This window comes from Conger conger, chromosome 2 (assembly GCF_963514075.1).
Source record: "Conger conger chromosome 2, fConCon1.1, whole genome shotgun sequence".
Classification (NCBI taxonomy): Eukaryota; Metazoa; Chordata; class Actinopteri; order Anguilliformes; family Congridae; genus Conger; species Conger conger.
Genome location: NC_083761.1, coordinates 60,547,059 through 60,562,264, shown reverse-complemented (window position 1 = coordinate 60,562,264; position 15,206 = coordinate 60,547,059). Strand labels below are relative to the sequence as shown.

Sequence of the window (15,206 nt, the reverse complement as noted above, 5' to 3'; positions counted from 1 at the left end):
TCACAGCCAGACAGGGTGTTTGGTGAGATTGATCTTGGCTGGCCTGACCTCAAACCTGGTTACCTTTCACACTTTATCTTACAGACGACATCTGCCGGTCTGGTCGGGTATATCAATCAGGGACCAGAGACAGGAGAAAGGTTTTTCTACAGCAAAGCACAGCTTGTCAGAAAGATCCTCCATCCATCCATCCATTATCTTAACCCGGTTATCCTGAACAGGGTCGCAGGGGGGCTGGAGCCTATCCCAGCATACATTGGGCGAAAGACAAGAATACACCCTGGACAGGTCGCCAGTCCATTCACTCACACACTCATACCAGAAAGATCCTCCTCAATGTAAATTAAAAATTATGACTGAACTTCCCGCAACATAACTTACGGTTTTATTATTTTGTGCTGTTGGGCTACATTTCAATCATAATTATATTATAATATATATTTTCTCCAATATTTTAAGATAAATCAACTGAAAGCATTGCAATACAACTGCATTTACAAATACAAATGAACATGGCAAGCCAGATATAATATTTTCTTGAAAATGTAAATATTTATTTTTAATTTACATTTCAAATTTAAATTGACTTTTCAAATGAAAAGAAACATTTGGTAGACAAATCCCAAATATTTTGTTAGTGGATATGTGACCTGCTCTAGCAAAATAAGTTGAAACCCAAAACATATTTTGAGTTTTATAAACTAATTAAGCTTTCTAAGGAGACCAAAGTTATCTCTCTACTCCAGATATCAAGGGAGTTGTGTTCCGTTAGATTTTGAGAGCCAAAAAAAAACATGACGAAAACGGCTTCAAAGTTTCGTAGCGAGAGTTACATGAGCTAACAAAACTCTGGGGCTATAACTTGCCATCTTATGTATCAACCCTTTAAAACTATATATTTACTCTGAACATTAACTCTTGACATTAAGTCCTACAGACCTTGAATGTAAATACACTAACATACTGTAGCCACAAACGCTGTTGACGTGGTTGCTTGTGACTGGTGAACAGTGAAATGCTGGCTAGCCTCCAAACAATTTCACTTCAACATTTTGAGTTTAAAAGCTTAAAAACTGTATTTTTACTCTGAATGCATACTATGAAAGCCAATATACTGTTCTACAAAATGATGAAATACTGAAACACCCAAAAATGATCATTTATACATAAACATATTTATGAGTAAAGCCATTGATTTACAACTGATTACGATAGAACGGGTCACATATGATAAAAAATGTAACAGTATAAAAAATATCGCATTGTGCAAATACAGGAGAAACAACTCAAAGAAGCAAGGAGCCTCCATCCACCGTGTTCTTCAGAAAGGTGGAAAAGAGGTAGTGGTTGAAATCCATATTTGGTTTAAAAGTATATGCCGGGGGACACATTCCCAATTAATGCAGCTTTAGACCCCAAACAGTCCGAAAGCACAATAAAAGGCTCAGATATACAGCTACAATGAAAAGGGAAGTGAGAGAACATATAATGTGCGTCAGTGTAAATTCTCTCAAAAGTAGTACCATGTCTTTTTGATTTAAAAGATAGCCTGTTTTCTTCTGTGTTTTTCATTCTGTGACTAGACAATAAAATGCATTTGTTTTTATATCCTTTAGACTTTAGTGTTACATAATAAAAAATCTTATTATTATATACTTTTAGAAGTTAGTGTTTTTTTACAGATAAAAAGTCCTTCCCGGAAGGAAAACATTAGAATATCCCCAGCATACATATGAACAGAAACAAAAAGATAAAGAAAACATTCAAGACATGTATTTAAAAATACAAAACATGGACTAAATAAGATCATGATGACCAAAGCAGTTAGTGACATAATGGTTAAAAAAAGAGGATAAACATATTGGTCCTCGTTTACCACCGGTCGATGCTTCCTGGGAGACCGGGTTAAGCTGAAATACTTCGGAGTCAGGGACACTCCTTAGAAAGACCAGTAGACCGAGCACAAGTTTGACTGACGTTCGTTCACTTTGGGCCAGACTGATGTGCAGTTAATGCAGTAGCTCTGTGGCTGGTTCTCCAGGGGGCTGGTCAACCGGCTGTCTGAGGGGCTGTGTGCATACCAGGTCTAGCTGCCGGAGGCACACGTGCTGCCTGCCCAACCTCACACGTGTGTGGCAGAGACCGCAGGAGGCTGAACCAGAAACACCCCTCCGGGTTCTTCGAGATTTTGGGTGGATCTCACAGGCGTCTTCTGTGCCTGGTACAGCTTCTGGATCAGGAAGCGCTTGTCCCTCCCTTCCTGCAGAACAGAACATTACATTACATTTTATTTAGCAGATGCTTTTATCCAAAGTAACGTAGAAAAACGTACACACCCAGGTCATAGAACAAACTACAGCATACGTTGGATAAGGTACAATTCACATAGAATCTGTTGTACAGCCATGGACATAAGTCTAGTACACAAGGTAAATAGGCCAAGTCTGTAAGTAATAAGGAAGTGGCGTTTTCTCGCCCTCCTGACACCTGTGCACTCACCATGGCGAGCTGCTCCCTCAGCTGATTCACCACGCGCTTGTGGGCTCCGGCAAGCGCAATCACATAAAACATGGCCAGGCTGCAGACAAAGCACAACACAGGGCGTCAGGGTCAGTGCTGCAGTGTGTGACAATACTGTGGGATTTCCAATTAAAAATCCACTGCGCAAACAAAATAAATCCCCTGGCACCCGTTCAACAAGTAGTTTGGCTCAATTGACTTTTAACGTTAATGGTAAATCTGTAGGCCTCTCAACACAAGTTCTCTTCTCAGATGGACAACTGCCTGCATTCTGTATTACAAGCCACCACTATGATTCTTTAACATTCACATATAATTTTTATTTCATACCAAAGCTACAATACTACTATGTCCAAAGTTTAAAGTTTTTTTATATCAAAGAAGTTATCCACAAGGTTTGTGCTGTCATTTCTTTTTGTTGGTGCTACAAAGTTTTTGACCTTACTAGCAGCAGTGCTCCAGGCAGGTTAATGGACAGCCCTGTATTTGTAGAGGAAAGGCTGCAGCACTGTGAACATAAAGCAGTGCTCACACTCTCGCTGCCTCAGGACTCACCCTGTCACCACAAAGAAGGTGACGGCGAAGGCCTCTGAGGAAATGGCCTTCAGGAAGGTATTCAGGCCCCCGGGCAGCTGGGACACCGCCTGCGGCACCACCTCCCACGACGTGTTGTAGTTCATGAAGGGGCCGCACGCGTGGGACGAGTTTATTCTGTCACAATAAGAGCGTGTTTAAACGCTGCTGCACAAGCACATCACTGTGCATACAGGGAACTCACTTTACAATGCTGACAGTCACACGCACATGTATGTATGTACACACACACACACACACACACACACAACACAAACACAACCACACACACAGGGAACTCACTGTACAATGCTGACAGTCACACGCACATGTACACACACACACAACACAAACACAACCACACACACAGGGAACTCACTGTACAATGCTGACAGTCACACGCACATGTACACACACACACAACACAAACACAACCACACACACAGGGAACTCACTGTACTATGCTGACAGTCACACGCACATGTACACACACACACACACACACACACACACACACACACACACACACAACACAAACACAACCACACACACAGGGAACTCACTGTACAATGCTGACAGTCACACGCACATGTACACACACACACAACACAAACACAACCACACACAGGGAACTCACTGTACAATGCTGACAGTCACACGCACATGTATGAACACAAACACAAAGACAGACAGACAGACACACACACACACACTACACAAACACACACACACTGGGTGCACACTGTGTGATGTTGACAATCACATGCACACACACAAACACACAGACAGACAGACAGACAGACACACACAGAGGGGACTCACTGTACAATACTAACAGTCGCACGCACATGTACAAACACACACACCGGGTACTCACTGAGCGATGCTGACAATCACGGGCACACAGGCCAGTGCCAAGCCAATCAGCAGCACCACCAGAAAGAAGAAGTTGGAGCTAGAGGCCCGGAAGGGACGAGTGGCTGGGCGGCAGTTCTTCACCAGCGTCATCTGCAGAACAGACACTGTTACACTACAGCAACAACCTTCACACTGACAATCACTCCAGACCAAACAAGACCGCATTAGTGACAAAGGCACTGAACCTTCTTGATGTAGAAGACAATGAAGTACTTGATGGTGCTAATGGCTGGGAGCAGGGGGCAGTAGAATGCACCAATCCAGCAGATGGTCTGGCCGTACACAATCTCCAGCACGTTCTGGGGAATAGCAAACTCCTGTTGACCCCACCATTTGGCCAAACTGCAGTCACAGTACGTGACAAACAGCCTGAGGGAGGAAACCATGGTCGAGTTAGGTTACTCAGAGATGCAGGCAAATCACACCGATGCACATCTTCGTCCTGAACACCCTTTGACCTTTGACCGCTGAATGTCATTTGAGGCGACGAGGGAACTTACTTCCGTGGAAACTCTACAAAGATGGTGACGGCGCCGATGATGATAAAATCGAAGATCATGAGTTTGTACATCTCCTGACCGACACGGGACTCCCAGCACTGGAAGAAAGATGGAGGACAGGGGGGAGAGGTCAGATATGCTCACCATCTCCCACAATGCCCTATCCCAGCTAAGTCACTCATCCATCCCATCCCAGCCTTCTCCCTTGATCCCATTCGCTCTGTGCCTCACTCACCGGATAGAGCTTGTGATTGTATCCACAGAGGCAGCTGGAACTCCCACAGGAGGTGATCTGAGACCAGAGGGAGAAGAGCAGCACCCCAATGCTGGCCAAACGCATGAACACACACCTGGACAGATACGTAGGATAGGAATAACATCAGCCAACTGCCACACTTTCATTTACAGTGTAATTCAGGGGACATCGACTGAATCCCACATATCCCAGGTCGACTATTGACAGTTCTATTTGGTCTAATACTGTCTATTTGGACAGTTCTTAGTCTTGGTCAGGCTGTCTGTCCAAACAACTTTCAAGCACTGCCCATAGTCACAGCTGGTCGCAGCTTATCACAAAATTCCGAGTTTGTTTTTTTAATCACATAATCTTATTTCTTATTTCTTCTCATTCAAGGCTCATTCAAGGCCAACACACAAGAATTTCTATGCATATGATAATGAAGCTGAACTAAAAAAACTGCACTCATTATCGTGTGAGCGGGGAGCACACAGGCATCACCTCATCAGTGTGAAGCGGATCTCAAAGGCAGGAGAGTAGTCCTCGAACTGGATGATGAAGGAGAACAAGAGCGGGGTGATGAAGTTGGCCAGCGTGATGACCATGGAGGGGAGGTACTCATAGATGAGTTGCAGGATGAAGTTGCGTGGTGGGTACATCTGGGAAAAAGAGAACAAGCGCCTTTACATGTTGCTTCAGGGACGACACCATGTCTGAAGAAATCAACAGCATCCTCACATCTAATGGATAATGGTCTTCGGTATAACTGAAAAGGGTCAGTCTGAAGGGATAATAAAGATATCTACAAAAAGTAAGGTAAAAGTGCATTGGCACCCCTCACCTGGGCCTCCTGTGAGAAGATGGTGGCCCTGTAGATACTGTAGAAGCAGGCAGCCAGCACGGCCACCACAAACAAGTTGAGGACCAGCCGCAGCACGTATATCCGGCACTTCTCCCTGACCGTGCGGCCGGCGACCTTCTGCCTGCTCCGCTCCTCCTCCAGGTCCGTCTGCGGAGAAAGAGCAGGGTCAGGGCGGGTGGAACCGTGCCTGTTTTCCCCATCCCCATCCCCGGTTCCGGGCCCCGGGCCTCACCTTCAGCTCGTACTGCAGGCTCCTCTTCTTCAGCCGAGCCGCCATCTCGTTGGTGATGCAGAAGTCCCAGCCGGCGAAGATCTTGTTGCAGAAGCTCTGGAAGCGGTCCTGGTCCTGCACAAGTTTCCTTTTGAATCCGGTTGCTGATCTGTGGGACAGAGAAGACCCATTACAGTGTAATTGGTTTTTATCCAAAGCCACTTACAGTTAATTCGACAAAGCAGGGAGCAATGTGGGGCTAAGGGCCTTGCTCAAGGGCCCAACAGCTGCACTGATCTTATTGTGGCTGGGGCTTGAACCACTGACTTTCCAGGTCCCAGTCACTTAGCCACTAGGCTATAGACTGCCCCATGACCCATGATACACTCAGACCAAACCAGCAGCTGGCTCTGCGCTGGCCCCATTGACCTTCTCCAATCACTCAGTGCTCATTCAAGGCACCTTCCATTTTACTAAGCTTTATTGCTGGACCATGAAGGCACAGGCTAGCAGGACTTTCACCTCATGCCAAACGTTTGCTCAAACAACAGGGAAGTGTTGATAGCACTGCATATCTAAAATACACTTAGTGAGCACTTTATTAGGTATTTATTACTTATCTTTAGGTCTGAAAAACAGCTGAACCTCTTGACAATATCTGCATGCTTTTATCCACTTAGTCGCTGCCACATGATTGGCTGATAAGGCGCGGCCCGTAGCGTAGTGGTTAAGGTAAATGACTGGGACACGCAAGGTCGGTGGTTCTAATCCCGGTGTAGCCACAATAAGATCTACACAGCCGTTTGGCCCTTGAGCAAGGCCCTTAACCCTGCATTGCTCCTGGGGAGGATTGTCTCCTGCTTAGTCTAATCAACTGTATGTCGCTCTGGATAAGAGCGTCTGCCAAATGCCAATAATGTAATGTAATGATTAAATATTTACATTAACAAGCTGGTGTATCAATTGCCCACTGAGTGTATATTGTTGAAAACAGCACCCTACAGATCTGGGCAGCAATCATTCCGGGTAGTACCTCTTAACAATCCAAATGAGACTCAGGAAGAGGTAGGCAACGGTGATGAGCACGTAGGCCAAGGGGAGATTATATCTGAAACTGGGGAAATCTATGGTTTCCACCTTATAGTAGCCATAGAACAGGTAGGTTTCTTCCAGAAAGCCCTGAATAACATGAAATAAGAAGTAGTTGAAAAATACTGTACACATTCCTGTGCTGCACACATTCAATTCTGAATCAGCAAATGAAGGAATATACATTTATGCTATATTGGCATGAAATTAGTTTTTTCTAGAATATATTCTATAGCCTATGTACACAGCTTTTTCCAGCAAGTGAAATGCAGCTTAAAGGCCTGTACTCAATTATTAGCTAAGCTCTTGATCAAAAAACCTCTACCCTCGTATTTCTTCTGATAGACTTACAAATATAAAAATGTATCAATTTTACTCAAACTGTTTGGAGCCTTAACTACCGATCTATATGTGGTGTAAAGACCTGTCATTATGTCTGAAAATACAAGCAGTTTCACAGCAACAGCATACCTCAGATAAAAAAATCACAACAAAGTCATTCCTGTACATTTGCAGAGACAAATTCTAATCCCACAGCATAAATAGACAATGAGTCTATTATCTGAAACCAGCGGCACATACCGTCCCTGAGAGAAGGTCTGTGATATAATGATGGAATACGACCAGCCCACGACGAGATGTGCTGGGGTATATGGTACATTCACCTTCTGAAAAATCATACAATACCGCAATGATACAGCACAATAAACCATACCGCACATACAGGGATAACATTCAGTTTTGAGGGCCATGCATTCCTGTGAAGGCCATACACTTGGTGAATGATTGGTATGTAACATGACACTATCCGTGGGGGAATGTTTATAGACAATTACAATTAAGAATCCATCCATCCATCCATTATCTGAACCCGCTTATCCTGATCAGGGTCGCAGGGGGGCTGGAGCCTATCCCAGCATACATTGGGCGAAAGGCAGGAATACACCCTGGACAGGTCGCCAGTCTATCTCAGGGCACACACACCATTCACTCACACACTCATACCTATGGGCAATTTAGACTCTCCAATCAGCCTAACGTGCATGTCTTTGGACTGTGGGAGGAAACCGGAGTACCCGGAGGAAACCCACGCAGACATGGGGAGAACATGCAAACTCCGCACAGATTCGGGGATTCGAACCCAGGACTTCCTTGCTGTGAGGCGGCAGTGCTACCCACTGCACCATCCGTGCCGCCTCAATTAAGAATCCCTTAATCATTTAAAATTAAAATTATTAAAAAAAATATTATTTTTTTTGTCCAGAGAACCTACCATGAGTCCATAAGAGTCCATAAAAGCCCAGCACCATTTCATCACATAGCCTTCACAAAAACAGTGAACTACAGACAAGATTTTAAACCCAGCCTAGATGAATGCGAGAGATCATTTTTAAGAGATCAAAAAGAGTACTTGCAATTTAATTCCAGGATTTATGTATGAGTTATATTTGCTTTGCTCTGTAATTCGAGAAACGGGTTTAACTGGTTATCTTCCACATTAAAGGGACAACTATGCTAAGCCGGACTTGGACAGATGCCTGCCTGCCTGGACTTCTGCCCAGTCCTTACCATGTTTGGGGTTGAAGGTGGCATTTCCAGACGCACGGTGTGTGATGATGATGGGCAGCATGACGAAGCCAAACATCAGGAGGAAGATGACAAAGTTGAGCAGCACCAGGAAGCGTAGGAAGGAGAAGTAAGACAGGATCCCAGTGCCAAACATCCCTGGGGAGCACGGAGAGCAGGAGGATAAGAGCCCCGGGTTTCTCTCCAGTTCAGCACTGGAATCAACAACTGAATCATCTTTGTATGAAATGCACTGTAGTTGTTTATTCTGACCAACAGGTCTTTATTAACCCTTTCAGTCCCAAGTGCCATATGGCACTGAAGTGTACAGGTAACTACCGTAAAATCCAAAGAGTGCACTCACAACTTTATACCATTTTAACCAATCAAAATAACTGCTATACTATTGTTTTGAGGCCCTATTAAAATCCTACTATTTATTTTACCTGGGCCAGTCTTCATCTTTAAAAACCCTTTAAATGATCCTACGTTGCAAAATTGCAGTAATGATTTTCATGATAGTTCAGCACTTAGCTAATTGATCAATAAAAGGAGTTAATCACCCAATTTACTTTCTTTACCTGGTTTCTTGGTTCTAAATTGGTTTCGGAGTTACCCCATAGTCCCAGGATAAATGTTGTGGAGCCCTGCTCTGGTTGACTAGGTTTAGCAATACAGCACAGCTCAGTTGGTGGACTGTGAATAGGAATGGTGGAAAGCTGTAAAAGCAGCCTGAAATTAATGTGCTTATCTGTATTCTTTAGGGACCAGTTTAAAAAAAAAATAATAATAATAAAATTCTATATCAAAGTGATCCTAATTCTGCACTCCCCATTTTGCAACGCAGAATCATTTCAACCAGAATGATTTTATCTTCTGTCAAAATGCAAAAGAAAATGAATTGATAATGATACATACGATGAATAATGTTGCACTAATTTACATTTATTTTGCTGAAATTTAAGGTCAAAGCTCACTAAAGTTAGACAACAACAGGCCCAAAAGAACAGAGGATAAGGGCCTTTGTCCAGCTTACCCTCTATGACGTGGATGTCTTGCCTCCACAGCTCCAGCCAGCTCAGGGCCTGCCCACAGTCTTCCTTCAGCCTCTTGAGGGAGTGCCGTGCGCTCTGTCCCCACTGCTTCCAGGCGCTCAGGTCCCGGGCCTGCTCTATGCGCTCCACGCTAACACAAAACAACCCATGGGGCGTCAGGGGTTGAGGTTTCCTTTAAATCAGCAACCAATAAACCCCTTGGAAACAAGGTGATCGGGCTCTTTAGCCAGTCAGTGACTTCACTCGTCACTGGTGATGAAATAATGAAAAGCAGCAGATAGTGCAGCCCTCCAGAACTGGGGTCTAGCATCCCTGCAATAACCTCATTAAGCAGGCCCAGGAAATCCAAGCTTAGCCTCTTCACACAGCACCCTTCACACCATACAAACGTCAACAAGGACAAGGCAGCGATTTTATGCAGTGACAATTCAGAAAAAAGACAAATTTTGTTTGTCTTGCAACCTCATTCCAGTTATCTTATTCAGATGGTGTTCATTACGAAGTAGTAGGCAGTGCTAAACAGTAATGCTGTGGAATTACTGTATAATAGCCAGTCATCGAGACTCTGTGGAAAGGTAATTCAATAACACTGGCCTCCCCCTTTGAAGGAAGAAAACTTGATCTCTATAGCTAGCAATTCAATACAGCCTCAGTGGACTGTTGTCGCAGCAAGCAAATTATAACTGTCAAACACAAAATTACATGATACACAGGGTGCAATCTCAGAGTCTTATAAAATTATTGCATGACTGAAATGTTTTTGTGATATAGAGAAAAAAAACTTCTCTGTCAACTCACATTTCAGGGACCGTGAGGATCGAAAACCCAGCCCTTTCAAACCTTACTTTAACACAATTTGCGAACTTGTACCTGAAAAGTGCGGAATTACTTCTAAATGCACACATTAAGACAGACAGGGAGCAGGTAAAACAGTTTCTCACTTGTTTCTGCGTTTCTGCTCCATGCACTTGGGCAGCTCCCGGACTGTCCTTTCGAGAGAGAGTGTCGTCGGCCTCTCCTCCACCCTGTCCCCTTTCCATTTCCAGCTGGAGCTTGAGCTAACGCGCGTGCGAGAGTTTAAGCGTGTGCGAGAGCTGCCTCTTCTTTTCGTGCCCCCTGCACCTGAGGACTTCCTTCGGTACAGCAGGGACTGGTAACTGGGTAGCTGGTCCAATAACGGGTTATTCGAAGGACCTGGGTAGAACACTAACGGACAGAGAGCAAAAACCAGACAGCAGATATGAAGAAAAATGCAAAGGTAGTTTAATGGCATTAGTTATACAACAAGAAATACTCATGGCATCAACAAATCTTCAACGTTAATGTGTTGCAATTCACACACATTGTTCCATATTTAGCCTATAATCTGACCAATAACTTATCAGGGTTTTTTTTGCTACTTATTAACATGATGATATTTCTGCAAAATTCATATTTAAATAGCAACGGTTTTCACATTTTGACCCAAGGGGATTTTAGCCCCAGACTAATTAATCTCTAGGCATAATGAAATGTCTGTGCTTCCAAAACATTGCATCTGGGGAGACAAAACTCCCAAAGTCAAGTTGTTTGTCAAAAACCATATAGGCTATTCCTGGAATATCCCTCTGGAGTTTGCTTTATTGTCACATCTAGGCATTATCTATGTTAGCTAGGCACGCATAAGTTCAATAAATAGGACTTTAATATACACTCAATGAGAACTTCATTAGGAACACCTACTCATTCATGCAATTATCTAATCAGCCAATTGTGTGGCAGCAGAGTAATGCACAATATCCCGTAGATACGGGTCAGGAGCTTCAGTTAATGTTCACATCAACTAAAAGAAGGAGGAAAAATTGTGATCTCAGTGATTTCGACCGTGGCATGATTGTTGGTGCCAAATAGCCTGGTTTTAGTATTTCTGTAACTGCTGATCTCCTGGGATTTTCATGCACAACAGTCTCTAGAGATTGCTCAGAATGGCGTGAATAACAATAAAATCCAGTGAGCGGCAATTCTGCAGATGGAAATGCCCTGTTCATGTGACAAGTCAACGAATAATGGCCAGAGCTGACAAAAAAGCCACAGGAACTCAGATAACTCACCACTCTGTACAATTGTGGCGAGCAGAAAAGCATCTCAGAATGCACAACACGTTTAACTTTGAGGCGGATGGGCTATAACAGCAGAAGACCAAGTCGGATTCCACTTACTGTGGAATGGTAGGGTCAGAATTTGGCACCAACAGCATGAATCCATAGACTCAACCTGCCTTGTGTCAAGAGTCGAGGCTGGTGGCGGTGGTGTGGTGTGGGGAATGTTTTCTTGGCACATTTTGGCCCCTTAATACCAAGCAATTATCGCCTGAATGCCACAGCCTATTTGAGTATTGTTGCATCCCTTCATGGCCACAATGTACCCGTCTTCTAATGGCTACTTCCAGCATGATAATGCACCATGTCACAAAGCAAAAGTCATCTTAAACTGGTTTCAAGAACATGAAAATGAGTTCAATGTGGCCTTCCCAGTCACCTGATCTGAATGCAATAGAACACATTTGGGATGTGGTAGAACGTGAGATTTGCAGCATGAATGTGTAGCTGACAGATCTACAGAAATTGTGTGATGCAATCACGTCAATATGGAACAGAATCTCAAACAATGTTTTCAACACCTTGCCACAAAGAATTGAGGCTATTTCGAGAGCAAAGGGTGGCCCTACCCAGTATGAGTAGTGTTCCTAATAAAGTGCTTAGTGAGGGTAGCACTAGTCCTACTTCCTATTGCATTCTAAACTAAAGTTCCTGAAAAATACAAATAATTATATTCTATTGTATTCTAAAACATTTCACACGAATTATTCAGTGAAGTTATTCAGGCTTCCATCTAGTTAGCTAGCTAGCTACATAGCATAACGGCTAGCTAGATAACACTTGGTTAAGTTTCTTCAGGCAGACATCTTCAGACATTTTAATTTGTTCATGTATACATAGCTATTATGACTAATCTAATCTTGCGAAACTGACTGGCGAAATTATTTCAACACATTTTCTCTCCGTTCTAGCATCTTAGCTAACATGCTAACGAAACTATGTGAACAGCTACAAAGACCGCCTGGGACAAACTCGATCCACATTACAGAACTTGATAAAGTCACTTACCTGAGTCCACGGTGTCCATTAAGTTGGATTAATTGCGACTGTGAACCAGGTGAATATGAAACTTCTGCTTTTCTTACTCGCACCAGTTGAGCAAAGCCCACTTGTTGAGTCGAAGCGCCAGCTATTTTCCCTTCCTGTATCCCAAACGACGTCACGATACTACTCCCACAGACCTAGAGACATAGAAGTGCTACTCCAGGTTCCCACGATGTAGTATGATGGTAATGATTTACGTGAACCTGATAGACGTTCAGATAGCATTGCTAAAAATATACCGATGGCTTAAGTGTTGGTCCGTAGACATTCCTCCACCCTCACCTTGGATATATTGTAACCATTCTACGCTTTTTATTTCCAGTCGATATAACAATTTGGCCCACCTACACATACAAATTGACACTATAACAGAATTTAATAGGTTTGACAAAAACCTTCTAATTTATTTTGCTTGTTTGCATGAGGAACCATCACTCTACTTGGTACATTAACACACAATTTGTGTTGAAAGTGAAGCAGGATAACAGCTTCAATTGCAAGTATTTTAAACAACTCCTGTTGTGTTTAGTTTGTCCTATATAGCTATATAGTCTATATATTCACATAGAAAATTCGAGGCTATATACCCGGCAATTATCTAAGGCTATTTTTTCCCCTGTACATGAGCCTCTGGTCCAAGAACTATAAATTCTACAATGCTGAAATGATACAATAAAAATAGTTTTTGTCATCATCCAAGACATGTGTATATGTTAAAATATTTTAAATATGCCTACTTAAACTTTATTTTTCTGCTGGTTCTCAGGACGGGCTAAAATAAAGATAAAAAGTATGAGAAAAATGGAAGTCTTATATTTAAATACTTATATTCCAGACAACCAAATATAATATTCCTGAAGGAGAGCTAGAAATCTTATTTGATATCGTAGGATATTGTCAACTGTAAAATGAGATTCCAGGTTGTTTGTAAAGTTAGTGGTCCACTTTTTTAAACTTATTAGTTATAAAGATTTCTTGTTGTATAACTGAAAATGTCCAACCATTTTTTCCATGTATATTCCTCCCAACATTATTACAATAGGATATGGTAGAGGGGACAGAGATAATATTATCCAGAAAATGGACAGCAAGCTTTTGCGCTCTTCTGCTCTGAAGAATGCGCAGTGAGTGGAAGCTAGTTTCCAGTTACTTCCTACGCTTTACCGCCAGGCCCCTCCTACCCTCTCCGGTTCCTATGTAGTCTACGCTCTATGGAGCCAGCATGCATAATGTAGGCAATTCAAACCGGACTTTTACCTGGGTTTTACGACATTGTCAAAGCACCCACAATTCCAGGAAGGTAGGTAGATTTTCTATCACCTACGTGTGACGTTCATCTTTTGGTACCACCGTCCGTGGGTATTAGCTTACTGAGGTGGCATTGCGATACATAATTTTTTTTACCAGCTAGGTGTAGCGGGAATGTTAACGTTACACCTATTTTAAGTAACGTTATTTGAAATGTTAACGATTCTATTGGATAAGGCAGATTAGTAAACTGTTTGCGGTCGGAGAAGGCATTTCCCACGGAAGAAACAACCGCAAGGTCTGTCTCAGTTGTAGCTGACTGTTAATTTGGTAATCGTCTAATTATAAATGACTTAATACGTGCATTAATTGTCCATTAATATGAACATGTGGCAAAACTACTTAACGAATCAGTCTATTTTGCCTGCTGTATAAATTGTGCTTGTTTCATAGCTCAATGACATTAATATTTACAGTATGATGTTAATTAATATGCTGAAAAAAATAACACGGTTTGTCCAGTGTGATCGAGAGGAATGAGAACCCATATTATGTAAGACATAGCTATGTATGCCTTGAATAATAAGAATCAGAGGTTGGATATAGTGAAGAATTAAAAGACAGAGCAACAAGCCAAACCTCCATTGGGTTAAAGTTATGAAAGAATTTAACACGTGTTTGACAACCAAATTAGGAACCTATTGTTTCCCCTTCGTCCTGAATTTTTTGTCCTTACCTCTTTTTATGCAGTTTTTTGCAATATAGCACTATAATGCAGTTTCAGTCATTCTTTTAGGCCAGGGGTCTGCAATGTCAGTCTCTGGGGACTGCTGTGTACACTGATTGGACATTCCTAACTGTTCATAATTCCTTTAAATTCTAATTCTAATTTTCTAATTTTGTTATTTAGCTGACGCTTTTATCCAAAGCGACTGACAGTTGATTGGAATAAGTAGGGGACAATCCCCGCTTGAGCAATGTGGGGTTAGGGGCCTTGCTGAATATCTTATTGTGCCTACACCGGGGCTTGAACCACCAACCTTCCGGGTCCTAGTTATGTACCTTAGCCACTAATAGAATATAAAAAGTATAAACAAAAGCTGTCTCAGTATTCAATTGTTTTAATTACTACTACTGAAACTCAGAGGTTATTATGAAAGAAATTATATCTTGCTGATTAAACTGTAATGAGAGTTCCCTGGGATAGGAGGGGTATTGAGTTACCCAGAAGGGCAAGCATGCTG

The 15,206-nt window shown here is 42.6% G+C and overlaps 1 protein-coding gene across 1 annotated transcript; it reads right to left on the bottom strand.

The window, feature by feature from the left end:
* Window positions 1–527: 527 nt before the first annotated feature.
* Window positions 528–12,829, bottom strand: LOC133119317 (transmembrane channel-like protein 7). The gene is made up of 16 exons (XM_061229854.1): window positions 12,679–12,829; window positions 10,474–10,738; window positions 9,514–9,662; window positions 8,481–8,636; window positions 7,494–7,579; window positions 6,856–7,001; window positions 5,844–5,991; window positions 5,591–5,758; window positions 5,251–5,408; window positions 4,747–4,861; window positions 4,512–4,609; window positions 4,197–4,380; window positions 3,971–4,101; window positions 3,076–3,231; window positions 2,500–2,578; window positions 528–2,260 (listed from the first exon to the last, which is right to left on the bottom strand). The coding sequence occupies exons 1-16, from the start codon at window positions 12,695–12,697 to the stop codon at window positions 2,123–2,125; spliced, it is 2,196 nt and encodes a 731-aa protein (XP_061085838.1). The 5' UTR covers window positions 12,698–12,829; the 3' UTR covers window positions 528–2,122.
* Between the last annotated feature and the right edge of the window lie 2,377 nt (window positions 12,830–15,206).

Coding starts and splice junctions, on each gene's coding strand:
- LOC133119317 (XM_061229854.1), bottom strand. Junction 5,992..6,855: donor CTCATTTGGATTGTTAAGAG/GTACTACCCGGA, acceptor TCTGTCCCACAG/ATCAGCAACCGGATTCAAAA. Junction 4,862..5,250: donor ATCCGCTTCACACTGATGAG/GTGATGCCTGTG, acceptor GTATCTGTCCAG/GTGTGTGTTCATGCGTTTGG.